Source organism: Lissotriton vulgaris, chromosome 8 (genome assembly GCF_964263255.1).
Source record: "Lissotriton vulgaris chromosome 8, aLisVul1.2, whole genome shotgun sequence".
Classification (NCBI taxonomy): domain Eukaryota; kingdom Metazoa; phylum Chordata; class Amphibia; order Caudata; family Salamandridae; genus Lissotriton; species Lissotriton vulgaris.
In genome coordinates, this window is record NC_141696.1 from 1,369,694,637 (window position 1) to 1,369,721,939 (window position 27,303).

At 45.8% G+C, this 27,303-nt stretch overlaps 1 protein-coding gene across 2 annotated transcripts in view; it reads left to right on the forward strand.

The window, feature by feature from the left end:
• The window catches only part of LOC147698758 (trifunctional purine biosynthetic protein adenosine-3-like), a 376,225-nt gene that overhangs the window by 141,446 nt on the left and 207,476 nt on the right, over positions 1–27,303 (forward strand). For both annotated transcript variants that reach the window (XM_086935329.1, XM_086935328.1), the window contains exon 10: positions 2,460–2,628. In XM_086935329.1, the coding sequence (XP_086791455.1) occupies positions 2,460–2,628 (169 nt within the window). The remainder of the gene's footprint in view (positions 1–2,459; positions 2,629–27,303) is intronic.

Here is a 27,303-nt window from a genome sequence, read left to right on the forward strand (position 1 = left end):
TCAGGAGGCACTAATATGCTTAACTATGCATTTCAGTGCAGTGATGCGGATCACCATACTGAAATGCGTTAGTCTAACTCCTGATGAGTGGTGCTTGGTAGAGCTGCCCTTCGGATATTACGAGTAACTCATAATGAGAGCCAATGTATTTTAGATATGCAATATTCTCACTTGAACAAAAATCCAGTGAGGCAAGCACACTTGCTTGAATTCTGTCTGGGCCGACTGAGCATTTTATTATTTGTGTGGTCGGTAACATGAGCACTACCATAGAGACGAATAGGAGCATGTGCAATTTTTGTAGTGTTCTGAATGAGGAAAGGGCTATAAAGAAATATGCTATGATTTTCATATCACGCCAGTTTTTGTGGCGTACTGCTGCCTGATAAATATCAGTCCCTTTAACGCAGTATTCTGCGTTAAAGGGGCGTGCAATGGGTGTTGCTGGGGGCGTTCCCAGCAACATCCATGGCCTTTTGACACTGCCCCAGATTTACGAGAAATCGTAACTCTGAAGCAGTGCCAAAAGCTTACGCCTCCCCAGGGAAAGCGTAAGGGAGGCGCAACAGGGAGAAATGTCTTTATTTCTCCTCGTATTTCCTTTTTCTATGTGTGCTGCATTCTACAGCACACATAGAAAGAGGAAAAGCCTCTTGTGATTATTTTTGTACAGAAAGGTTTTCCTTCCTGTACAAAAATAATCTTCCCCGCAACGCAGGCACCCTTGCACCATTGTGCAAGGGTGCCTGCGCTGGCGCAGGCAGCCCATTGTGCGCCGGCGCAGGGGAAAAGGACAAGAATGCGCCGTATCTTATAGATACAGCGCATTTCTGCCCTTTTCTTTTGCCTTAGGGAAGCGCAGCATGAAGGCCTGCTGCGCTTCCCTACGGCAAAAAGTCATAAATGAGGCCCCTGATTCATAGTGACTCCAAATGTAAACCTTTTGCGATACAGCTCTTGTGCCACTAATACGGTATGCTCACTGTAGCAGCGCTGGGTTCTCAAGAGACTGTGTTTAAATTATTTGGCCACTGTGTACATTTACTGAATCCTTTATCAGGAAGTAGCTGACAATGATCTTCAATGATCATAACTGGCTCTTACTATAGGAAATGGGGGAGACCCCCATGATCTAAAGTGTTCCCTGAACCCTACCTGGTTCTTCACCAGCTTTACAGTGTGCTTTAATATGGACTTTGGCACTGTTTTGCCCTACGTCCTAAAACATTCCTTGAAGGGGGCTCTTAATACCACCAGTGTGCTCTTCAAAATTCTATCCCGTTTTTGATCACCACTTCATTAGGGATCATGTTTTGGAAATTTCCTTGTGAGGGCATTCAAAAAAGAGGCGAAATTGTTCTACATGGAAAAATTTCTGCAATTAGTCCCTGCAGCAGTACCTATGGGTATACTATCTCCATGTTTGCTTCTAGTCGTACGCCAGCATCTCACTTCACACACATGAGAGGGTATATCTCTAACTCATATGGTGGTGTGATTTAATGCGCTTCTGATATATTTGTTATACGCTTCCCTGAAGTGTACTGTTGTAAAGAGTTTGTATTCTGCAACATATGATTCTTAATAGTTCTAATGTTGAAACACCTCTGTAAAGCGCCCTGATACCCCTCGCAGTGTCATGTTCGCGCTATAGAAAACACCAAATAAATAAATAAAAAGAGATAATTTTCTGACCTCGAGCTCCATAGTTCCTGGAGGAAACAGGAAGCATCGTAAATAGCAACAGACAAATATGATATTCAGTGTCCTCGGATCGCATCTACCCTCAAGAAGGTGGTCTCCAAGCCTCTAACCCGCAATCACAAGTCTCACCCCCATCTGGGAGCTAGCAGGGTGGCACATAGCATAAAAGTGGTGGGGTAATCTCCCTACAAAAATATCATAGTCAGAAGCAAGACAAGATGTATTCACACTCAATGGAGAAGGTTTCCTTTGCACACCTCATGAGCAGCAATGGCCAAATGTCCTACACTAGCACGAAGAGCAGATGATACCGCTTTCGCCACGCCACATCTGTCGCTTGCAGTAAGAAAAGCGTTCTTCATGTAGTGAGTAGACATTATGGCGAGCTCCCTCTGCAAATAGCATGAGTAGTAGTTGGGCATTATTTAAGTAAATACTTCTATAATGTAAGTAGAAATTTCAGAGGACAGAACTGATGTCTGACTGAACTATAGATATATAAATATGCATGTATCCTAGCCATTAGCCTGGATGATGGGCCAATGATGTTTTTTTTTTTTAAACAATCATCATCAGAAATTTATAGCAGCATAATTTAAATCTAAAGTAACTAATCGGAGTCGATAGGTTATGCAAAGGGTTTGCGTTTTACTGCAAACTTCTTTTAACTTTCTACTGATGCTTTCTTCTTCAGCTTCAAAGATCAAGAGGTACAATGTTTTCCAAGTTTTACATAGATGTCTAACTCTCAGCAGGTGATTCTTCCGTTGCTGAAAAACGACCTTTATGAAGTGATTCAGTCGACCATCGATGGCAGACTCAACAACTACACACCAGCGTGGCTGGAAAAGAAAGTGGCCCTCACTGCGTTCATGGCAAGCCATGGGTATCCTTTCCGCTATTCAAAGGGACTGGTAATTAAAGGTAAGCTGTTGCTCTTGCAAAATGCATAGATGTATGCCAGTCATATGCATATATAAGTCACTGTTATGAGGACATAATGCCTTTGATGTACAGATCTCAGTCCACAAGTTGTGTCACTTTCAATAAGTTTCTACGGGTACACCATAACGTCAGCAGGCTTCACAAGCAGATCCAAATAAATACCCAAATGCACATTCTACCTGGAGCAATGCTCTTCCCTAACCCAGCCTATGCTTTCCTAAGCAAACCAACTGTACCCTGCCCCCAGCCCTCACTCTATGGAGATCAGACACATCATACATTCTCACAAGATGACAGGTGTACAAGACAAAGACCATCAAATGGCAGAACATTATGTTTTGTAACTTTCTTCTGAGTAACAAAGAACAATAAAGATCAAACAAAACAGAATCAGTGGAATACACCCATATAACAAAATCATGCTCAACACAATTCAATCTATCATTGTTATTATTATTTAGGAGTACTATGTAGTGCGAACTTGACCCGAAGGTATCAGAGCGCTTTACGTGACCACCAGTTGCGTTACAGACGGACACATTCAATTTTTCAGGCACGGGGAGATTAAGTGATTTGCCCAGAATCACTTTATGTGGAGCATCCCTGCCCAGATCCGAACCCGGTTCCCCAGCTTTGAGGTCAACCGCTCTAGCCATTATGCCACAAATCATATATCACACACAACTACTTGGAATTGAATGGAATTCATAAAGCAGTAAAAGCACACTAAACCCAATGGTGTCAAAGCGCTAGAGCAGATAAGGAAGCAACTGCAGAAACCAAGGAACTACACTCACTGAAATGGAAAAAGCCAGGCTTAAGTTGCTTACGGAACACTAAGAAAGAATCCAGCGACGCAATATGTATGGGCAGAGTGTTCTATAGTTTGGTCGCAGCTACCGAAAAGGAGCGGCCACCTCCCTGGCTTTGCGGAATCTAGGGACAATCTCTTTCCTGAGCAAATACATAAACATATACTTACATACATGAAACAATTGTTAATAATGAGCTCTTTAGAAATGGCACTGATGGACGATTGACTCAGGCAATGGAACATCGGTTGATTTAAGTCATAACTGGTAGAAATTACTGGGTGCAGACTCACAGGGCAGAAGACAGAATCTAGTTAGGTGAGTTGGACTCATATCATGGAAGCACAGCAGTGGAGCAAAATAGGTAGGGCACTAGTCTGTAGTGAGCACATAAACTTTCAATTTCACCTATCTGCTCTAATGTGATAGCCTTCTAGATGGCACGCTTGTTAGCTCTCAGTTTCCAAACCAGGGTCTCCGGTGTTGTACAGCTCTCTTCATTACACAAACAGACATTATACTTAGGTTCCTGAGAATGTGAATAAGCTTTCCATACAGAATGCAGCAGGTACTGTGATACATGGCATCACTGATTTCCACAGATTGAGGACTCACAGAAATGTAAGACACTCACCTGTCAGTAAAGGAAAGACCAGGCAACCTGAAGTCCATCAACGTAAGATACAAAGCTTAGCAAATGGAAAGGGGCGACCACTCGGTCCCCCCGAACGTATGGTGGAGTGCCCCGATCCCCCCGGGAAGCCATTTTGGGCGGGAGGCGCGTCGCGGCTGGTATGCCCAAAGCGGCGTAGCCGGGGCGCGCTTTTTCCCGCCCAAGAGTGGGTTGTCCTAGACACTGAAGCCGTCAGCCACGCCCCCGGAGGCGGGAGGAGGCGGGTTTACGCCCGCCCGAAGAAGAATAAAAGGAGCGATAAGCCAAGGAAGCATCCTCTTGTTCCTGTGCTCTGAAGCTGCACCTCCTCGCTGCACGTGAGCTCGAGACGGAACGAAGAGCCAATTTTGAAATTTGTAATTTCTCTTTTTCTCTTCTAGCACTACAAGTCTAGTCCAGGACCTTCCATCTACGTGAGGAAAATGCCGGGCAAAAGAGTCGCAAAGAAGGTCAGCACCGATCAAATGCTCCGGATGCTGGTGAAAGACATGGCGGAGATGAAGAGGAAAATGGCGGCCAGGGACGGTGCGGGAAGGCCAAAAAGAACCATCCCGGTGGAGGTCCCGGCCGGGAGAAGGAAGAGGGCCAGGAATGGGGCAAATGAGGACGAGGTCCCAGTTCCGGAGGCTCCCCCGGCGAGCCCTCCCAGACCAGCGGAGACTCCCGCGCCGGTTCCCGTCGAGGGGCAGCGGATCCCTGTGGTGGTTACCCCGGTGAACGAGGGGGACATGCCCCCGGAGTTGGCCGCCCAGCTGGCGGCATGGTTGGGTGGTAGCAGCGGGGGTTCCGTGGCTCCAGGGGATACGGCCGAGGAGGCCAAGCAATTAATGAGGCAGTTGCGGCAGTCACGGGAGGCCGCAAAACCACCTTGTCCTTTTGTTCCCCCGCAGGCTCCAGTGGGTCAACCCGCAGCGGGCACGAGTTCGGCAGCAACTACGGTTACAGCTTCTAGCTCAGGTAAGCAGCTACTGCCGATTGCGGGGAAGGGGTCTGTACCCTCGAGAAGGGAGAAATTGGCTCAGCATATCCCGATGGAAATCAAAGAGCGGATATGGGCTGAGAAATATGTAAACATGTTTTCCTTGCTAACTGATCATTACGAGATTGAGCATGTGAAAGTTCAGAAAGAGTTTATGCACCCGAGTGTTTGGCGCGCCAAGATGGCCGCTTTTAGAGTCAATGAGACGATAGGTAATTGGGGCAGAGCATTCGGCATATTCACTTCAATTATGGGGGAACAGAGGCCTGAACTTTTGGCCGAGTTACCCGTGTACCAGACACGTATTATGGAGTTTTCTCAGACATATGAGGGCAATCAGTGGTTTTGTTATGATAATATTTTTCGCAAGGCCAAGGAGTTCGACACATGTCTGACGTGGGATTGTTACGACTCCATTTCTTGGCAAAAAATGGAGAACTCAGGTATGTTAAAGGCGCCATTGTTGGGGGGGAACGGGGGCGAGTTTTCCCGCCATTCATCTGGGGCGCCCTTTCGGGCGGGGGCAAGTAATGAGCATCACCCAAGGTCGAATGGCAATACAGGTAAAAAAGGGGTCTGCTGGAATTTTAACAGGGGAAAGTGTACGAGGCCCCAGGGGTCATGCAAGTTTAGGCACGACTGTGGGGGGTGTGGACAATCCTCGCATCCCGAGACCATGTGCAGAGCCAAAACGGGTGATAACGGAAGTAGGGGAAGCGCCAAACAGGTCTGACATAGTCCGAGGGGCGCCGTTACCTACACCGGTTGATACCATGGCAATGATTCCTTGGCTCAATGAATACCCGGATCATGTCTCCGCTGGGGTGTTGCGAGACGGTTTTTCGTATGGTTTCCGCATCCCGGTGGGGAATTTTCAGGGTAAAGCGCATTGTAGGAACCACCTGTCGGTCCTGCAGAATACGGCGGTGGTGCAAGCGAAGATTGGGAAAGAGGTGACCCGGGGTCGGGTTGCCGGACCATTCGACATGCCACCAGTTCCTAATTTTGTTTGTTCGCCCTTGGGAGTGGTCCCCAAGAAGGACCCGGGTGAGTTTAGATTGATACATAACTTGTCAGCTCCGAGAGGTCTTTCGGTGAATGATGCGATAGACCCGGAGGTGTGTTCGGTGCGGTACGCATCGTTCGATGATGCCGTCGCCATGTTGAATCGCCTGGGGCCCGGAGCGCTGATGGCCAAATCAGACATCGAGTCAGCGTTCCGGTTGCTCCCGGTACACCCAGACGATCAGCGTCTCCTGGGTTTTATGTTTCAGGGGCGCTATTACATGGATAATGTATGCCAATGGGATGTTCCGTATCTTGTGCTTATTTTGAGAAATTCAGTTGTTTCCTGCAATGGGCATTCACAAGAATGACGGGGTTTCAGCATGTTATGCATTATCTTGACGATTTTCTGTTCCTGGGGGCAGCCGGGGACCCAGAATGTGCACAGGCTTTAAAAGAATTTTGTGGTCTGATGAGTCAGTTTGGTGTGCCATTGGCGCCAGGTAAGACTGTGGGGCCATCAACTTCGCTCGAGTTTCTTGGAATAGAGCTCGATTCCGAAGAAGGTTGCTTCCGGTTGCCCAAAGAAAAGGTGCGGAAATTCAGGGCCTCGCTTGAAGCATGCATTAGGGAGACTAAGGTGAACTTGCATCAATTGCAGCAGACTGTGGGTCAGTTGAATTTTGCCCTTAGAATAATGCCAATGGCCCGCCCTTTTTCCCGCTCGATTGCACAAGCCATGGTCGGTCTTAAAGAGGGGCACCACCGCACGAGGCTCTCGGCAGAGATTCGCCAGGACATGCGCATTTGGTTGGCATTTCTGGCGGATTTCAATGGTCGGGTTGTCTGGACCAAGCCGGCGGTGTCCTCCGAGGAGTTGGGGCTGTGGACAGATTCGGCAGGGAGTATAGGCTTTGGCGCCATATTTGGTAATCACTGGTCGGCTCAAACGTGGCCGTCATGGTGGCACGAGTGTGGGCTTACAAGTAACATTGCTTTTCTCGAACTGTTCCCTATTCTGGTGGCATTGAAAACATGGCCTGAGGGGTTTCGGGATCACTCTGTGGTGTTCTGGTCTGATAACATGACCGTGGTTGAGTGTATCAATAGTCAGGCAGCACGATGCAAATGGATTCTGAGATTGCTCAAAGAAATTGTTTTACTATGTATGCAAATGAACGTGCTCTTTAGGGCGAGGCATGTGCCAGGGGTGCTGAATCAGGCTGCTGATGCGCTTTCTCGTTTCCGTATGCAGGCCTTCTGGGGTTTTCTGCCCACAGCGGACCCGGTGGCGGCACCATTTCCCGAAGCTCTCTGGTCTCGGTGCCCCGAACTACAAAACCTCGTGGGAGAGAGTTTAGCACCCAGGACAAGGAAGGCATATGAAGGGGCGTTCCGTTCCTATTGGTCCTTTTTGGGTTCTGCTAGGGGGGAGCTTTGGGGCCAGGAAGAATTTGTCATAAAGTTTTTACTGTCATTACATAAGGCAGGCAAATCGGTAGCCACGGCCCAGAGGCATAGGGCCGCCATTTCCTTCATGGCACGGGCTCATGGTATCCAGGACCCTATAGCGTCTTTCGTAGTGCAGAAAGCGCTGCGTGGGTGGCAACGCCTTGAGGGTCGCAGAGTAGATGAAAGGCACCCGATAGGTCTGGAAAGGTTGGCCCTGTTACTGTCCGTACTCCCTGCGACATGTTCATCCCAGTCGGAAACAGTGTTATTCTGGGCCGCTTTTGCATTAGCATTCCATGGGGCTATGCGGGTAAGCGAACTGGTGGCAAAAAACAAGCAGGATACGGGGGGGACTGTGCCGAGAGCACATTCAAGTTAAGGGGGAGACAATGATTGTCTCGTTTGCCAGGTCCAAGACCGATCAGGGTGCGATCGGGGACAGTGTAGTAGTCCAGCGGATTCCCGGATCTCCCATGTGCCCTGTTGCATGCGTTGAGGAGTATTTGGCGCAGAGGGCGGCATCATGGGGGGGACCTTGCTGAGGCACGCTGATGCCACCCCACTGACGAGGTTTCAGTTCCAGCGGGTGCTTGCAATGGCAATTTCGGCCGCGGGCTTGAACCCGGGCGAGTTTGGGACCCATTCCTTCCGGATAGGGGCTGCTACAGAGGCTACAGCCAGGGGTCTGAGTGTGGAAAAAGTGAAACAGTTGGGGCGTTGGTCCTCGAATTGTTACAAAAGGTATGTGCGGTTGCACATGTTGTGAAGCTGATATCATGTACTCACGCTTCTTGTTTTTGTTTGGTTACAGTTTCGCAAACCTACGAGGCGGGGCGAACTGTGCAGTCGACCCGACACCTGGGAACCAGCGGTCAGAGATCACCGGCTGATGAAAGAGTGGTGTGGGTCGTGGGCCACTCATACGTGAGGCGTGCCGCGGACGTATTCAAAGCAGGTGACATGATTCACACGGCTGGGGAATACGGGTACAGGGTGACCTTCTACGGAAGGGGCGGGCTCTGTATTGACCAGTTTCAACCTTTTCTTGAGGGTTTGTTAGGGCGGGCAAGGTCACCGCCATCTATAATCATAGTGCATCTTGGGGGCAATGATTTGGTGACCACTGGTAGACGACTACTTCTCGAGGCGATACTATCCACAGTAAGTTGGTTGGCGAGAAGGGTTCCAGGGTGCACGATTGCATGGTCCCATATGATTCCACGAAAGGTGTGGCGGGGGGCTAATTCAGTGTCTGCTATGAATCATTCTGTGAAAAAGGTGAATAACAAGCTTGGTAGACTGTTCCGTACAAGTACATTGCATTCGATTCCTCATGGTTGTATCAGGGGGGACAATATGTATCTAGAGGATGGGGTCCATTTGTCCCGGGTGGGGAATTCTTTACTCATAGGAGACCTCGTAGCCTGGTTAAGGAGTTTACAGCATGACCTTTAGGTAGGAGTTTTTGTGGGGGGTCCGGATAGCCGGTCAACTATCCGGCCTGTGGCGGTAAGGTCATGATCGGTGAGCAGTCATTGGAAGATCCCTAGGGGGGGGCGTCACCCATTACGGATGGGAGCGCCCGGGGGGAGGTGGCCATTGGCCCCTCAACGGGGAGGCGGTCCCTTCTAAGGACGGGACGCCTAAAGGAAAGGGAAGGCGGTCAAGGCCCCTCCCTGGATAGCAGGGGCTACGGGCCCCTCCTGGGAATTTCCCGGGGCCAGGACATCTGCGACGGCAGATGTGGTAAGTTGTGTGGGGTGGGGAGGGGGGTCTACGCTACCTTCTAGACACCTCACACGAGTCCTCGGACGACCACGAAGATGGCGTCGAGTTAACAGGGGCCCCCGTCAAGACAAGGGAAATTGGTATGGCACATGAGGTGCAGTCCTCTGTGCGGCCGCCCCTCACAAGTGAGGGGGGAGTTCTGGTTTAGGGATCTGACACCGGTTACGACCTTGCCGTTGGCCCTTAACGTTAGGATGTACAATTTCAATTTGAAATGCATTTGTAAGGATGTTAGTATCGGCTAGGAGAACCTTTGTATTAGAAATGTGTTAAGGTTAGCCAAAACATCGTAATGTGGATATGAAATTGTACATGATATGAAACTGTTATTTTAATGTTTTAATTTTGTTTCATATTTTTAATAAATACGGCCGGGAGGGTAACTCCCTCCCGCCTTCCAAAAGTTCAGAACTGTTTCCGGTTTCCCATTCTTGGGGATTGTGTTGAGAGGGGGTGGCGGGTATCTCAGCCATATGTGCCTCTTCCAATGTGGTTCAACAACCTATTTTGCCACTGGCAAGAGGGTGTCAGCAAGGGTATATGGACCGCACCAACTATGCACGCTTTCAACCTCGACGATCCTTGGACCAGACTCCATCTATAAACAGTGGTCTCACACAAGAAACCTTTTAAATGCCTTGTTCGATTAAAATGGAATGGAGTTTCATCAACATGTGTTCAGGCGTGAATGAGACCTAATCCATCAGGTGACACGTTCCAGATCCACTGTATCGCGGATTGCAGTGTCACAGAGGGCCTTCCTTAGATGATCCTGGGTCAATAGTGTTAGTTAAACTCTGAACTTGTGACTAGGAGTGCCCTGAACATACTTGTTTGACAGCTGGGGCATGCTTTGGAGGTTCAGTAAACAGGTCAAAGTCCCTCAATGGAGGAGGGGCAGATTTACTAACACAGCAACACAGACTGGTGCAAAGTGTAAAACCTGGAATTTTCTTTCAAGCACAAAATTTGTTAACAAGCATTTGCAATGCAATAGGTCTCGCATTAGGAAAGTTTGAGGTATTGATATTGTAAACGACACATTTTTTATTTATGTGTTGGTTTTGACAATAGTGAAATTAATAGCTTTGTCATTTACAATGGCAATAGTTTTAACTTTTGCAAATGTGACACCTATAGCATTTGTAATGCAATATGTGTTGTATTTACATGACTTAGATGTATTAATATTACAAATAACAATGGCTTTTTTTTTATAATTAATTCTTAAATAAAAGTTATTGTAATTTATAATGGCAATAGCTTAAACTTTTGTAAATAACTTTTGGGAAGATTATGTTCAGTGTATTTTATTGTGATGAAAATCCAAGAACAGAAGTGAAATATTAACAACTTTTTGTGACATTTGTAATAAAGCTTGAAACATTGAGAGAACATATTAGAACCAGTTGTTGTTGAATGGTTGCACAGAGTAATGCTGTGGCGTTCAGTGGTGCTGAGTGATGCTGTGGCCTTAAGTGGTGCTGAGTGATGCTGTGGCATTTAGTGGTGCTGGGGCGTTGAGTGGTGCTGAGTGATGCTGTGGCGTTGAGTGGTGCTGTGGCATTGAGTGATGCTGTTGCGTTGAGTACTGCTGTGACGTTGATTGATGCTGTTGCGTTGATTGATGCTGTGGCGTTGTGGGATGCTGGGCGCTGAGTGTGCTGTGGCATTGAGTGGTGCTGTGGTATTGAGTGGTGCTGTGGCATTGTGGGGTGCTGTGGCATTCAGTGGTGCTGAGTGATTCTGTGGCGCTGAGTGATGTTGTGGCGTTGAGTGGTGCTGTGGCGTTGAGTGTTGCTGTGGTGTTGAGTGGTGCTCTGGCATTGAGTGGTGCTGTGGCGTTGAGTGGTGCTGAGTGATGCTGTGGCATTGAGTGATGCTGTGGCGTTGAGTGATGCTGTGGCATTGAGTGATGCTGTGGCTAGAGTGATGCTGTGTTGTTGAGTGATGCTGTGGCGTTGAGGGATGCAGTGTCGTTGAGTGGTGGTGTGGCATTGAGTGGTGCTGTTGCGTTGAGGGGTGATGAGTGATTCTGTGGCACTGAGTGATGCTGTGGCGCTGAGTGATGCTGTGGCGCTGAGTGATGCTGTGGCACTGAGTGATGCTGTGGCACTGAGTGATGCTGTGGTATTGAGTGGTGCTGTTGTATTGGGTGGTGCTGTGGTATTGAGTGGTTCTGTGGCGTTGAGTGTTGCTGTGGTGTTGAGTGGTGCTGAGTGATGCTGTGGCGTTGAGTGATGCTGTGGCATTGAGTGATGCTGTGGCATTGAGTAATGCTGTGGCATTGACTGGTGCTGTGGCATTCAGTGGTGCTGTGGCATTCAGTGGTGCTGTGGCTTTCAATGGCGCTGAGTGATGCTGTTGCGTTGAGTGATGCTGTGGCATTGGGTGATGCTGTGGCATTGAGTGATGCTGTGGCATTGCGGGATGCTGTGGCATTGCGGGATGCTGTGCGCTGAGTGGTGCTGTGGCTTTGAGTGGTGCTGTGGCATTGAGGGGTTGTGTTGGAGGGTGGAGTTGGAGGGATTATTTGGAGGGTGGAGTTTGAGTTGGAGGGTGGAGTTGGAGGGTGGAGTTGGAGGGTGGAGTTGGAGGGTGTAGTTGGAGGGTGGAGTTGGATGGTGGAGGGTGGATTTGGAGGGTGGATTTGGATGTAGGATTTTGATTTGGATGGTGTAGTTTGATGGTGTAGTTTGATGGTGTAGTTGGATGGTGGAGTTGGATGGCGGAGTTGGATGGCGGAGTTGGATGGCGGAGTTGGATGGCGGAGTTGGATGGCGGAGTTGGATGGCGGAGTTGGAGGGTGGAGTTGGAGGGTGGAGTTGGAGGGTGGAGTTGGAGGGTGGAGTTGGAGTGTGGAGTTGGAGGGTGGATTTTGAGGGTGTATTTTGAGGGTGTATTTGGAGGGTGGATTTGGAGGTTGGAGTTGGATGGTGGAGTTGTAGGGTGGAGTTGGATTTTGAGGGTGGAGTTGGAGTCTGTAGTTGTAGTTTGCGGGTGGATTTGGAGGGTGGTTTTGGAGGCTGGAGTTGTAATTGGAGAGTGGATTTGTAGGATGTATTTGGATGTTGGAGTTGGATGGTGTTTTTGGAGGGTGGATTTGTAGTTGGAGGGAGTTGGAGTGTGGATTTGGAGTGTTGAGTTGGAGGGTGTAGTTGGATGGTGGAGTTGGAGGTTGGAGTTGGATGGTGGAGTTGTAGGGTGGAGTTGGATTTTGAGGGTGGAGTTGGAGTCTGTAGTTGTAGTTTGCGGATGGATTTGGAGGGTGGTTTTGGAGGCTGGAGTTGTAGTTGGAGAGTGGATTTGTAGGATGTATTTGGATGTTGGAGTTGGATGGTGTTTTTGGAGGGTGGATTTGTAGTTGGAGGGAGTTGGAGTGTGGATTTGGAGTGTTGAGTTGGAGGGTGTAGTTGGATGGTGGAGTTGGATGGTGTAGTCGGAGGGTGGAGTTGGATGGTGGAGTTGGATGGTGTAGTCGGAGGGTGGAGTTGGATGGTGGAGTTGGATGGTGTAGTCGGAGGGTGGAATTAGAGGGTGTAGTCGGAGGGTGGACAGGTGAAATGGTGAGTGGGTGAATGGATGGATGAAAGGGTGGATGAATGGAGAGTGGGTGGATGGATTGATGAATGATGGGTGGATGAAAGTGTGGAAGGCTGTATGGATGGACGGTTGAAATGGTAAGTAGATGAATGGATGGATGAAAGTGTGGATGTATGGAGAGTGGGTGGATGGATGGATGAATGATGGGTGAATGAAAGTGGAAGGAAGCGCATGACTGACTTTTGAAAAGTGCTTTCTCAACAAGCACGAGGTTAAAAATTGACATTTTCAGTGCGATGTCAGTTGAAATTTCACATTTTCAGTGCGATGTCACTTAAAAAAAGAAAGACCAGCGCAAGATTGACATTAGACATTTTCAGTGCGATGTCACTCAAAAAAAGAAGACAAGCACAAGATTGACATTGGACATTTCCAGTGCGATGTCACTCAAAGGGTTCTATCAAAATGAACAAGCCCGCTGTTACATCTGAGTGTGATGTTACATTTGAGTGCGATGTCACTCAAACGTTTATATTCATGGGCAACACTATGTTACATTTCAGTGTGATGTCACTGAGTGCGATGTCACTCAAACGTCTATATTCAAAAGGGTGGAAGGCTGAATGGATGGGCGGGTGAAATGGTGGGTGGATGAATGGATAGATGAAAGTGTGGATGTATGGATGAATGATGGGTGAATGAAAGTGGAAAGAAGCTCATGACTGACTTTTGAAAAGTGCTTTCTCAACAAGCGTGAGGTTGAAATTTGACATTTTCAGTGCAATGTCACTCAAACTTTTCTATCTTAACATGAACTTTGAGGGACATCGCAAAAAAGAAAGACAAGCGCAAGGTTGACATTGGACATTTTCAGTGCAATGTCACTCAAACGTTTATATTCATGGGCAACACTATGTTACATTTCAGTGCGATGTCACTGAGTGCGATGTCACTCAAACGTTATTATATCCATGTGTACAGAAGCGCTATTGAGTCCGATGTCACTCAAAAGAAAGACAAGACAAGCGCGATGTCACGTTGAATGGATGGATGAATGAGTGGAAGGCTGAATGGATGGGCGAGTGAAATGGTGGGTGGGTGAATGGATGGATGAAAGGGTGGATGAATGAAGAATGGGTGGATGGATGAATGATAGACAGTTGAAATGGGTGGATGAATGGATGGATGAAAGTGTGGATGTATGGAGAGTGGGTGGATGGATGGATGAATGATGGGTGAATGAAGGTGGAGCAGCGGGGTGCAGCGGGGCCACGAGCGGCTGTGGAAGCTGGCAGAAATGGAAATACACAAACTACTTCAAGATAACAAATACAATAATTATGCGGTATTGCCATAGCTCCTATGCCCAGAGACTGCAGCTCCTAAACACGGGACAGGAAGGGGTGATGAAAATACATGGCAAGGAGAGGGGTGAGAATACAAGGGTGGAGGGGGGCGAACGAGCAACACAAGACACACATGCAGGGTGAGAGCAGCACAGGACACAGGGTGAGAGCAGCAAAGGACACACATGGGGTGAGGACAGAACAAGACACACATGTGGTGAGGACAGCACAAGACACACATGAGGTGAGAGCAGCACAAGGCACACATACAGGGCGAGAGCAGCACAAGACACACAGGGTGAGAGCAGCACAAGACACACAGGGTCAGAGCAGCACAAAACACACACAGGGTGAGGGCAGCACAAGACACACACAGGGTGAGAGAAGCACAAAACACACACAGGGTGAGAGAAGCACAAAACACACACAGGGTGAGAGCAGCACAAAGCGCACACAGGGTGAGGGCAGCACAAGACACACACAGGGTGAGAGAAGCACAAAACACACACAGGGTGAGAGCAGCACAAAACACACACAGGGTGAGAGCAGCACAAAACGCACACAGGGTGAGGGCAGCACAAGACACACACAGGGTGAGAGTAGCACAAGACACACACAGGGTGAGAGCAGCACAGGACACACAAAGGGTGAAAGCAGCACAGGAAACGCACAGGGTAAGATCAGCACAAGACACGCACTTGTTTCTAAGGCACCATCCCGGTTGTGCTGCTGCATGTTGCATGAACTATAGAGAAAGCAAAAATAAGATGGGCAACCTATCACACACGCATCAATGTCAGGGGGAATATTCTTTCTCCCCAATATCAGGGGTCCCATGTGCCACTAATTTGGAGGCTCTCGCCCCTCATTTTTAATCAAAGACTGTCCATAATCCTGCTCTGCCCTGCAAATTATGCATTTAATGCATAATTCAAGAATTAAAACCTCTCGGACCAGCATGTCTATCTCAGAGGACCTGCAACTTCAACTAGATAGGATGAAAGTGCAGAGCTCTTGTGCAGCGCCAATGAAGGTGTGAGCAGCTCACCCTTGTTTGTTTTCTCTTCATTTCTGGCACAGAAGTAAGTCCTGCATTTATAACTGAAAAATCAAACTAAAGTACGTAGTTAAAAGAGAGCAGGCTAGGGAGGCCTACTCACACGCACCTGACATCAAGTATTTCACGCAATCTGAACACATACAATATTAAATGTACAAAAGGAGCATGTGTCAGTGTTCATACAGCGTGCTCGGCTGGCTACTGCATGCAAATGAGATATGCGTCACTGTTTCCCTTATCAGATCTTGAAAATCAGTGGGGCTCTCAAAGTCCAGCGCACACGACACTGAAGCACAGCTAAAGGGTAAAGTATGGCACTGCCTGGGATCGGGTGGGGTTGCACGAGAGAATGCGAGGCACGGTACTGCAGACTTCCTCTGAAAGGAAACTGCATGCTGTTGCAAGCCCTAGTGGACAGCTCTGGGCTGCAGATCAGCAGAATGTACCATCCATAAGTTGGACGCTGGGCGCACCATACACACGCACAACCCTTCGCAACGCTACCTATTGCCTTGTGTCACAACTGCCCACATGTGTGCTGTGCTAGCTTATAAGTTCCCAAAATCCTGCAGCATCCCTGTTATGCTCCTAAACAAAGCCCCATTCTTTTTTTTTTAATAAGAGTCACTTTGACCTGATAATGACCTATATTATTTGTGGATGCGGTGTACCCTCCATCTGTGCTCTAAACGAACAACCACCTCATGGAGTAAGTATTTACTGCTCGCCCAAGGTGCTCGTAGAGCGTTAACCAATTACAACCTAGAAAGAAAACCTGAAGAAATAAAGTGAAAAACTTGTGTCCCCTAATATTTGCTTCTGTGATATACAGAAATCTTTAGATTTTAAATAAATGTTGGAATTGCTGTTTTTTAACAGAACTTTAGCAATAGGAAGAAATCACTTGTAGAAACATAGCCCTTGTAGCCATCAAGTGAATTTTCAAAATGTTTTCAACTACTGCAAAGTGTGAAAAGCGGCAGCGAAATTAAATGAAAAGCGGCCGGGAAATGCTCTCGGCATTGCGGGGCGGGGTCGCTTTCCTTTGAAGTGTGAAGCATGGGGCAGGGGAGCGGATCCCTTTGAAGTCTGGAGCAGTGGAGGCTTGAGCAAATGGGGTGTAAAAAAAAAGTCTTCGGAGTGGCATTGCGCAGAGTGGGGCGGGGGAAGAAAGGAGCATATGGGGATGGGGTGTGAGTGAGGGGAAGCAGAAGCCTTTGATGGTGGTGTGCGAGGCCAAGCACGCGCCTGGGGAAACTTCATACTCCAGTGCCCAACATGCATTGTAGGAAATCCGGCTGGTTTCAAGAGACTTTGGTTCAGATGTAATAGGTTTCGAGTAATTAAAATTACTCAACCTAAAAATGACAATTGAGGATTAGCCAATTTAACCATGTTTTAGTGGTCAGAGCATATACACAGGTAATAGGACAGTAGTACCTCAGTGCACAGAATTAAAAAAATATCAAGCAGTAAAAAATGTAGATGATCATGCAAAACAGAAGGATCTTCTCACAATGCCCATCTTCATCAGCCTGTTAAAGGAATTGGTATGTCCCAGGGCAGCCCTGTTAATCTCTCTACATTGCCTTTTGCAGTTATGGATGTTCAACCCCAACATCCAAAGCCTCACATTGAGGTTTCCCAACATTTAGCATATCCCATTAAATACTATGTGGAGAGTGTATTCCACAGTGGCAGTGGTGCATCATATATAACTTTTATTATTGCTCCACCATTTTCTCACATGTCCTCCTTCTAGATGTTACGCTCCTGATTTCAAATTCACTTTTTCTGTTTCAATGAATGCATTGACAGCAAGCTTTCTTCCTTGCAATTAGGTTCTGCTTGCACTTATTCTCAGTTAGAATTGCCATAATTTGGTAGGTGTTTGGAAGTATATATTTGTAGCATGTGTTGGCTGTAGATACATACATTCGGTTAGCCAATGGCTGCCATCTAGGTTTGAGCTCAGATGTTTATAATTTGTTTTTCTTTGAAGAAGTCCTTCGAGTCTAGGGAGCATATCTAATCTTTTTAAATCGATGTAAGTAATATCAAAGTTAGTAATATCGATATCAATTATATCGATGTCACTAATTTCGATGTTACTAATATCGATATTTGTTTGTTGTTATATATTTTATTAAGTATTTTATATGTATGTGTTATATTTTTTTGTTAAGTAGTTTATTTGTTTTAAATTATATGTGTACTATTTATTATATATTAAAAATGTTATTTTTAATTTTATTTTATGTTTTAGTACTGGAGCGGGTTGTGGGTTAATAGGGGAATAGGGTGGGAAGTAATTTAATTATACTAAATTAATTATATATTTTTAGTAATTTTTGCGTTTAAGTTCTGTAGCGAGTTGTGGATTTATCGGGGAATAGGGTGAGAAGTAATTTAATTTGTAATTAAGTAATTATTTTTGATTGGTATTGATTAATAATGTATTTCTAATTAATTATTAATTGGTAATTAATTATTTTAATTGGTAATTAATTTTATTAATTATAATTAAGGTTTGTAATTTGTAATTACATTTTTTAATTGGTATTAATTTTTTTAATTGGTTATTAAAGTTTGTAATTGGTAATTACATTTTTTAATTGGCAATTAATTTTTTTAATTGGTAATTAAGGTTTGTATTTGTTAATTACATTTTTTAATTGGCAATTAATTTTTTTAATTTGTAAGTAAGGTTTGTCATTGGTATTTACATTTTGTAATTGGTAATTAATTAATGTAATTGGTAATTAATTTTTTGTAATTGGTAAATAATAATTTTTATTGTTAATTACTTTTTATTAATTGGAAATTTATATTATTAATTTGTAAATATTTTTTAATAAACAGTAATTTTTAATAATAAATAAATGTACTGTTTACCATTTTTTAATTGTTAATCAATTTTTCATGATTAATATGTTTTTTGTTTAGAAAAATATTTTTGTGTTGAATATTATTTGGTTATTTATCTTATTTAATATTTATTGGTATTTATTGTTCATTTATTGTTAAATAATTATTTGATTGTAATTATGTTTTTTAAAAATTATCAATGGGGATTAGCAAATGATGTAGTTATTTAAAAATGAATATTTTAATTATTTTATTTAGAACAATTATTTATAAGTTTGTTATATTTAATTTCTACACTATCCAATGCTTTCCCTACTGTTGCACTCTGTGGAGTGGGAATAGTAATTTTTACTCCCACGCTATCCAACGCTTTCCCTACTGTTGCACTCTCTGGAGTGGGAATAGTAATTTTTACCCCAACGCTATCCAACGCTTTCCCTACTGTTGCACTCTCTGGAGTGGGAATAGTAATTTTTACCCTTACGCTATCCAACATTTTATATAATTAATTTTGAAAATATTAAAAGTATATTAATTTTTTTATATTTTTTACATTTCATTTATGGTATTGTTTTATGTTTCTAAATGTATTTGTAATGTATAATATTTTGTATTAATATATAAATTAGTAAAATAATTATTACAACTTATTGTTCAGTACATATATATTATATATTTACTGTATATATTTAATTAATGTATTATTATTATATATGTATTATTTATTAATTGTAAACATTATTAGATACTTTTAACTATGTAGATTTTATTTATTTGTGTTATTTACTTTATTTTACATTTATATTTTAAAAGAAAAAAAAACAATATTTTTAACATTGATATTTTTAACATCTATATTAATTTTTCGATATTTTTGTACTTACCATGTTGTAGATAGGATGTTGATATTCTTGCCTTCAATATTTTTGACTCGATATTCCTGTAGGTCGATATTTTGTAGGTCGATATTTTGTCAGTGATCCGAGTCTAGATGTATGGTGACTCCTCATATAGTCTGTATTGCGCACGATCATCACCTCCTTGGTTAGTTTTTATCTGCCATCGGGTTCGGACTTTAAACTCGGAGCTCCGGTACTCAAGCTTCGATTAATGCCACAAGGCCATTCCAGTGCCCCTGTTCATCACCCTTCGATGGAAAACTTGATGACTACTAATACCTGCTGGTTTTCCTTAAATTGTTTTGACCCCCCTGCCCCGACTCAGGCCCACTTTGACTTCAATTTCATTTTATGCCACCATCTTCTTCTACTCAACGACTCAGAGGGATGGAAAACACGCCTTTCCGTTTCTTCCCCAAGTGCCATGCCAAATACTCCAGGCAGGATCAGCACTCCATCTGTAATGCCTGGCCTTTCAATCCAAGAACACCCTTTGGCAACACAGGTAACAACATTGGGGCCACTCCACCATGCAGGTACACCACACCGGGAATGTACCTGCAATCTTTGGGAAGCAGTCCAGAGAGAGGGGGGTAGAACTTCAGGGAGCCAAGACACAGGATGTGCCGATTGACATCCTCATCCTGCTGGCCAGCAGTGGTGAAGGGTCTGACTCCGACCCAGATCCGTCCACATCAGAAGGGCACATGAGTACACCGCTAAAAACCGTACAGAGCCCCCCGCAATCATCTAAGGTGGCTCATGGAACCCCACAACCCTTGGACCATGGTGGTAGCCGAAACAGCCAAAGAAGCAGACACACGTTCCTCTGCCTACAAAACATCCAAAAAGCATAGAAAAATCAAAGACTTTAAAAGTTGCCTCAGTGCCGAAAAAGCAACTTTGGCACCCACAAAGTACCACAAGGCATCGGAACCAAAAATTCCATCCTCGGAACACAACATCTGCGCCAAAAAAAAATCAGCTGCTGATGAGCTCATTGGCATAGAAAATCCTGTTGGTGCCGAAAATGCCCTTGGCATCGAAAACGCCAAAGACAGTGCCAGAGCCCAAACAGCAGCCAGTGGAGCCCATTCCCAAAGAACTCCAAGGCAAACTTGATAAAAGAAAAACAACTTTATTCATCAACCCGGACACTAGCATGGTAGTGGCAAAACCGACACTACCAGCAGCAGACACATTTCCTAAAAGGAAGAAAACATTCAAGGAAGAGATCATGGGGCAGATTCACCCAGAGCTCCAAGGAAAAACCATAACAATAGGGGCACTAGCTCTATTCTTTTTCCTCCCATACCACCACTTCCAGCTCCTTCCACATCTAAATCTCCTACTCCTCCTCCAACACTTCTTCCTCTAATGCCACCAGCTGCAATATCACCAGTTCATATACAGTCACCTGAGCACCTTCTTCAGAACAACCACATGCATCACGCGTATCATCATCAATGGGTGATATTGACACAGGAGATAATATTACACCATATGATGCTCCATATTTTCCAAACCCACTGTCCATGATCCATGGGATCAATTTGATATAGACTCTGTGGATGACACTGATCCCGACCTATTGCCTTCTAAACCCTCTCTACCAGATGAGACAACAAGCTACCATGAGGTACTTAATAGGGCTGCACATTATCGTAAAGTCAATCAATCAATCACTCAATCAATCAGCATTTGTAGAGAGCAGCACTGTCACCCCAGGGGTCTTTGGGCGCTGAGGGTGTTGTGTGTCCGTCAAAAAGCCAGATCTTGAGTTTCTTTCTGAAGTCCGCCGGTGAGAGTGATGCTCGGAGGTGGAGGGGCAGGCCGTTCCAGGTCTTTAGTGGAAAAAAAGAGGAACCCCTTCAGACTAAAGGAATAGGGTACTATACAATAGTGAGAAACAGTATCCTTTGGCCAGTATTATATCATGTAGAGTATTGTTATTTCGTTACTATCTCATTCAAGATGTTTTGGCCATATAATACCGATAGATAATCTCAACGCCTAAGATATTAGAAAGATATAAATCGATTTGATAAAAATATTTCATCAAAAACACAAAGTTAAAAAACAATTGACATAATCCATACACATTCAGTTACAAATGGCACTAAAAATAAATGAATCGGATTTGTTTACAATTCAATGACATAAAAAAGAGAGTACATGACCTAGACACACACACTCTGTCATTACCAATATTCACATCTGTGATAAGCCAGATTCATGGGCATGGAGCCAGGTACTGTCACATTTTTTGGTACTCGTTGGCTGCAGCCCTTGCACAGATTGTGTTGTAACCAGTGCGCCGACGCGTTTCGATGGATGACTTATATCACCATCTTTCTCAAGACAAAGAATAAGACCCTCTTAGAAATTAAAGTTTTTTGCCTCGAACAGTTAAAACCACCCATCATGGGTGAGAAAAGCTGTTCCAGATGTGCTAGACAAGTCAAACACTGATGTAGGGGATAGTTGCCTCCTATTTTCTCATCAGGCTACTCTTGAATATGTCTTGAATCACCCAAGAATGGACAGACAGAGATACGCCTGCACTGGGTAGGTGGCCCGAGGACATGCAGCACTTCAGCCCAGTTGAAGATTAAAATTCTTATTGTAGGTGTCTGTGATGTCAAATATCGACTCCAGCCTTCTCACAAACATACAGCCATGCTAGCGATCTCCTTATTCAAGCATGTCAACAATCCCTTTTATAATTAGGGTTTCTATTGGTGCACGCTCCTGCGTGTTATAGTCTCGGCCCGTATTCAAAATGATGATGCCAGGTCTTGGCAGTGATGTAGGAGAGGGAGCGCCCCCGTTGCAGCTGCGATGGATGCGAGGGGTGCATGTGGGGGAGAGCAAGGTGAAGTGCAGATGCCCAGCAGGCAAGTGGAAGGTCAGTTGATGTAGGATGGTCCTTGTTTCTGTAGGGATTTTATGCATGTGTGAGGATCTTATACTGACATCTCTTCTGGATGGGTAGGCAGTGAAGGTTTCTGAGGTGGGGCGTTATATGGGTCCATTTGGGGACATCCAGGTTGAGGCTGGCTGCGGTGTTCTTTATGGTCTGGAGTCTTTTAAGGAGTTGGGTGGCAATTCTGGTATAGGGAGTGTTGCCGTAGTCAAGGCAGCTGGTGACTAGGGCCTGCATGACAGCCTTTCTGGTGTTGATTGGCATCCTTCTGAAGATTCTGCAGAGCATGTGAAGGACGTGGAAGCAACTGCGCTGACTTGTCGTGGATGAGGCTGAGTTGCGTGCGTGGTCTGTCGGTGTGGGTGTTGGTCCGGGTTCCGCTGGCTACCAGCTCTGGTCCCATGCGAAGGTGTTCTTCTGTTTTGTCGGTGATGAGTTTGAGGCAGCTATCTATCATCTATTTGTATACGTCGGTCATGGCATTGCGGAAGTTGGTTTTGGCATTGGCAGGGTTCTCCGTTAGTGAGATGATAAGTTGAGTGTCATCAGTGTAGGAGATTATGTTGAGTCCATGGGATATGACGACATATGCGAGGGCAGTCATGGAGATGTTGAACAGGGTGGGGCTGAGGGATGATCCTTGGGGTATGCCACATATGATGTCCTTGAGTGCCTTGGTGAAGGGAGGCAGACGGATGCTCTGTGTGTAACCAGAAAGGAAAGAGGCGATCCACTTGAGGATGTTCTGTGTATGCCAATGTTGTGGAGCATGTAGATGAGGGTGTGCTAGGAGACGGTGTTGAATGCGGCAGGAGGATCAGGGCCACAGTTTCTTTGTGAACGAGGAGGGTTCTGATGGCACAATGTCATCTGTGGCGGCAATCAGCAAGGTCTCAGTGCTGTGGTTGGCACGGAATCCTGATTGTGAGGTGTCTATTAGGTGGTGTAGTTTCAAGCATTCGGTGAGCTGTTGGTTGATGGCTTTCTCAGGTACATTGGCTGGTAGGGGAGCAGGGAGATTGGTCGGTAATTTTTTTAGGTCGCTGGGGTCGACAGTAGGCTTCTTTAGGAGATGTCTGACCTCTGCGTGTTTCCATCCTCCTGGGAAGGTTGCTGTGGAGAAGGAGATGTCGAGAATGCTGGCGAGTTCCATGCTGATTATGTTGGCTCTGAGGTTGAAGAGGTGGTGGGGGCAGCGGTTGTTCGGTGCCCTGGAGTGGTTGGTTTACATGATTGTTGTGGTGGTCTGAGTGGTGAGCGGAGACCAGGGGCCATATTACAGATGAGTGGTGTTCCCTGTGGCTGCCGGGTTGGAGAATTCCTTGCTAATTTTGAAGAGTTCCTTGGTGTGGTTGGCTGCGGTGTTGATGCAGTCAGTGATGGCTGCTCTCTTGGCTTCCTTGATACGCAGATGGTAATCGCAGAGGGCAGCTTTGTGAGTGGTTCTTTCAGAGGGGTCCTTGGTGATGCGCCATCGCTTCTCGAGTTGGTAGCAGTTGCGCTTGGCGGTTCTGAGCTCTGGGGTGTACCTGCTGGCTTGTTTTTAGATTTTTATGGTTTTTGCTGGTGCCAGCGGGGCGACTTGGTTGGCGCATTTGTTGATCCAGGCAGAGAGTTCTGGACTGCCTGATCAAGATCTGCTGAAGTTTCAGGTTGTGTGAGCTGAGGGTCTGAGTCCATTGAGTTTCGGTTACTTTGCTCCAGCTGCGGTGGGTGGTGTTCTGGTGCTTGGCAGTGGTATTTTGGGCATCAGAGATGGTAAAGTGGATGATAATGTGGTCGGTTCAGGTGAGTCCTGGGACGTTGATGAATTTGATTCTGTCACTGGAGGTAAAGATGGCATAGTGTGTGTGTCCGGCTTTGTGCGTGGGTTCGGTGAAAAGTTGAGTGAGGCCAATGCTTTTGGCGTTCTCCAGGAGGGAGCTAGAGTTGGAATTGTTGAGGTCGTTGACCTGAAAATTGGGATCGACAAGCAGGACATAGTAAGCAGCAGTGGAGGCAGGTGAAGGGTCCTCTGGTTGATTGTGGGGAGGATGTGAAGCAGCTGCTGTTGTGGTGTCTGGTGCCAGGAGTTCTTTGGTGTCATTATGGCTGATGGAGACAGGACCGTGGTCCAGGCACTGGGTGCAGCGGTGTGCCAGCGGTGTGCCTATGTGTGCGGTCGCCCGGCAGCCTCCATAAGCAGTCCTTGGAGGCGGGAGTGGCAGTCTGGGAGGCGGGAAGGCTGGAAGTCAGAAAACGTTTAAAAACCGGCGGGCAAAACAACGATCAAGTGTCCAGAGAAACAAGTTGAGCCAAATTAATTAAATACATTAATTTAGCCAAATTAATGAAAAATAAAATTAAAACCCCAGGAGTGAGTACTAAGTCACTACACAATGATTAGTAAAGTGGATCTCCACTCATTGCAGGACGAGGATGAGTAAGTCTCATAGGACAGTACAATGTTTGTCTATGTTGAAAAGGATGCTTAAGTCCACAGAAGACATATTTAAGCAGCCAGCAAAGTCCAGGATAATAACACAAAGGGTGGACCAAAAATATAAGCCATGTACCTCAGATCCTACATATATCAAGGGTTAAGTTCCCCATGATTCTTTGGTAGTTCACACTGCCAGAAAAATGTCTAATTCCCAAGGCATTGGAGATGCTCCTCCAACAGACAAAGAGAGCAAGAAATATGATGACAGGAAAATGTGTTGCAGCACAAGCAGCCAATCACCTCTGTATAGCTAATTCAGTAGGATTATTTTCCTGCTGTAATAGAGCCCAGCGGGACGAGATGAAAGAGCTTCTTCAGCATCTCCCTAAACAATATTGCCAAAAAGAGGCCCAGTTGTTGGAGGAAAGGAAAATCATTTCAAATTCCACCATACAATGTGCACTAGATTCAGCAGATGCAAGTGCAAGGATGTCAATACAAGTATCATTGTTAGGCGCCGTGCATGGCTTAGGGTCTCAGGTTTAAGCCTGATGTCCAACAACATTTACTTAATCTACCTTTTGATGGTGAACATTTATTTGGATTACAAGTGGATGATATATTAGGGACAGAGACACCGCCAAAGTCATGGGTGCATTACCAACATTTCAGTGCAGGGCTTCCTTTCGGAGAGGACAATATCGAGGTGCATCAAGACCTGGCACATCTACAGACACAGGCAATACTCAAAGCAGCAAGGCTCATTACAGTCTCAATATACCAGTGGGACAGTCTGCAGACCACATTAGAAATTAATTGAGGCAGAGGCTATGGTTCCACCTCCAAAAGCACCACTCTGACTAAACAGCTACCCACCAAGCATCCCCCTCAACATATAACAGCAGTACGGGGATGGTTGCAATGTACCAACAACACTGGGCACAAATTGCCCCCTATCAGTGGGTCCTTTCCCTCATAAAAACATACAAATACCCCACCCACAATACCACCATGAACACACAATATGTCACCAGAACACCTTTCACTCCTCCAAGAGGACGTCCAAGCTCTGCTTCAAAGAGAAGGGGCTTTATATATAACTTGTCCCAAAACAACACCAGGGACCTTGGGTATATTCCCTATTCTTCCTCATTCCCAAAAAGGATGGGACTTTAAGGCCTATTCTCGACCTCATGCCACTCAACAGGTACATTTCCTCAGAACACTTCCACTTGGTCAAATAGCAGGAGGTAATACCCTTGCTACATCAAGGAGAATTCATAACAGCCATAGACCTCAAAGTTGCCTACTTTCGCATTCCAATACCCCACACCGCATCAGATCTATCTCCTTTTTCAAGACAATGGACTGCACTATCAGTTCAAGGTGTTGCCATTCGGAGAACTACTGCACCAAGAGTATTCACAAAATGTCTATCAATGGTAGCGGCTCATCTCAGAAAGGATGGGCACACATGTTTCCATAGCTACACAATTGGCTCATAAAGAGTGCCACCAATCTCTGTGGTAAACAGTATTAACAACGCATGGCATTACAACGCGGTCATTACAACGACCGCATTGTTAGTTTGCATACGTTACAACACAAGTTGGAACAATGACTTGCATTTCTAAGGGGCAGAAGGTGTTGGATTTAAAATCCAACACCTTCCCTACTGTCCACACAGACTGGAGCTGGAATAGTAAATTATACTATTTCAACATCCAGCACCCCTTACAACGCAAGTCGTTGTTCCGACTTGCGTTGTAACAGTATGCAACCGCGTTGTAACGCCATGCATAGTAAACACGTGCAAAATAAGGTGGCATATTCATCTCTGCAGGACACACAAACGTTATCTCACTTCTACACAAATTAGACTTCACACTCAATACAACAAAATCTGACCTCCTACCCTTGCAAGTTGCGCAATTCTTAGGTACAACACTAAACTTAGTTACAGCCAAAGCCTATCCCTGTCCATAAAGGGTACAGAAGTTTCAACTAGCATTATCTCTCTTTCAACCACATCATCATATCAAAGTGTAAACAGTCATGAGTTTTCTTGGAATGGTTGGGTCATGTATATCCATAGTCCCGAAATGCACAACTACATATGTGCACCTTCAATGCTCCCTTCGGTAACAATGGTCTCAAGCGGAGGGGCATCTACGGGATCTAGTGTTGGTAGGGCCAGCGACCCATCACTCTCTGCAGTGGTGGAACAGCAACAACCTTCTTGCAGGGTCAACCCTTCAAAGCCCCAACTCTTCAAATCACCATTACCACAGATGCCTCCCTAAAGGGTTGGGGGGCAAATAAGCAGGAACTTTCGGTACGCAGTCGAACCAACTCAAAGACATCAATCATCTAGAGCTTTTAGCAATTCATCTAGCTCTAAAAGCTTTTCAGGGCCACTACACAACAAGGTAGTTCTGGTCCGTACTAGCAACATGACTGGAATGTATTATATTCAATCAATTAATCAATCATTTGTAAAGCACACTACATACCGCGAGGGTCTCAAGGTGCTGGAGGGGAAGGGGGCCGCTACTGATCGAACAGCCTGGTCTTGAGTATCCTCCTGAAGGTCAGCAGGTCTTGGGTCTGTCATAGGCTCAGTGGGAGGGTGTTCCCTGTCTTGGCGGTGAGGTGGGAGAACGATCTCCCACCGGTGGATGTTCTTCGGATGCGCCGGACGGTGGCGAGTGAGAGGTCGGCCAAGCGTAGCTAGTGGTTGGGGATGTAGAAGGAGAGCCGTCTGTTGAGGTATGCTGGGCCGGTCTTGTGGAGTGCCTAGTGTGCGTGGGTGAGGAGCTTGAAGGATATCCTCTTGTTGACGGGGAGCCAGTGCAGGTTTCTCAGGTGGGGGTTGATGTGG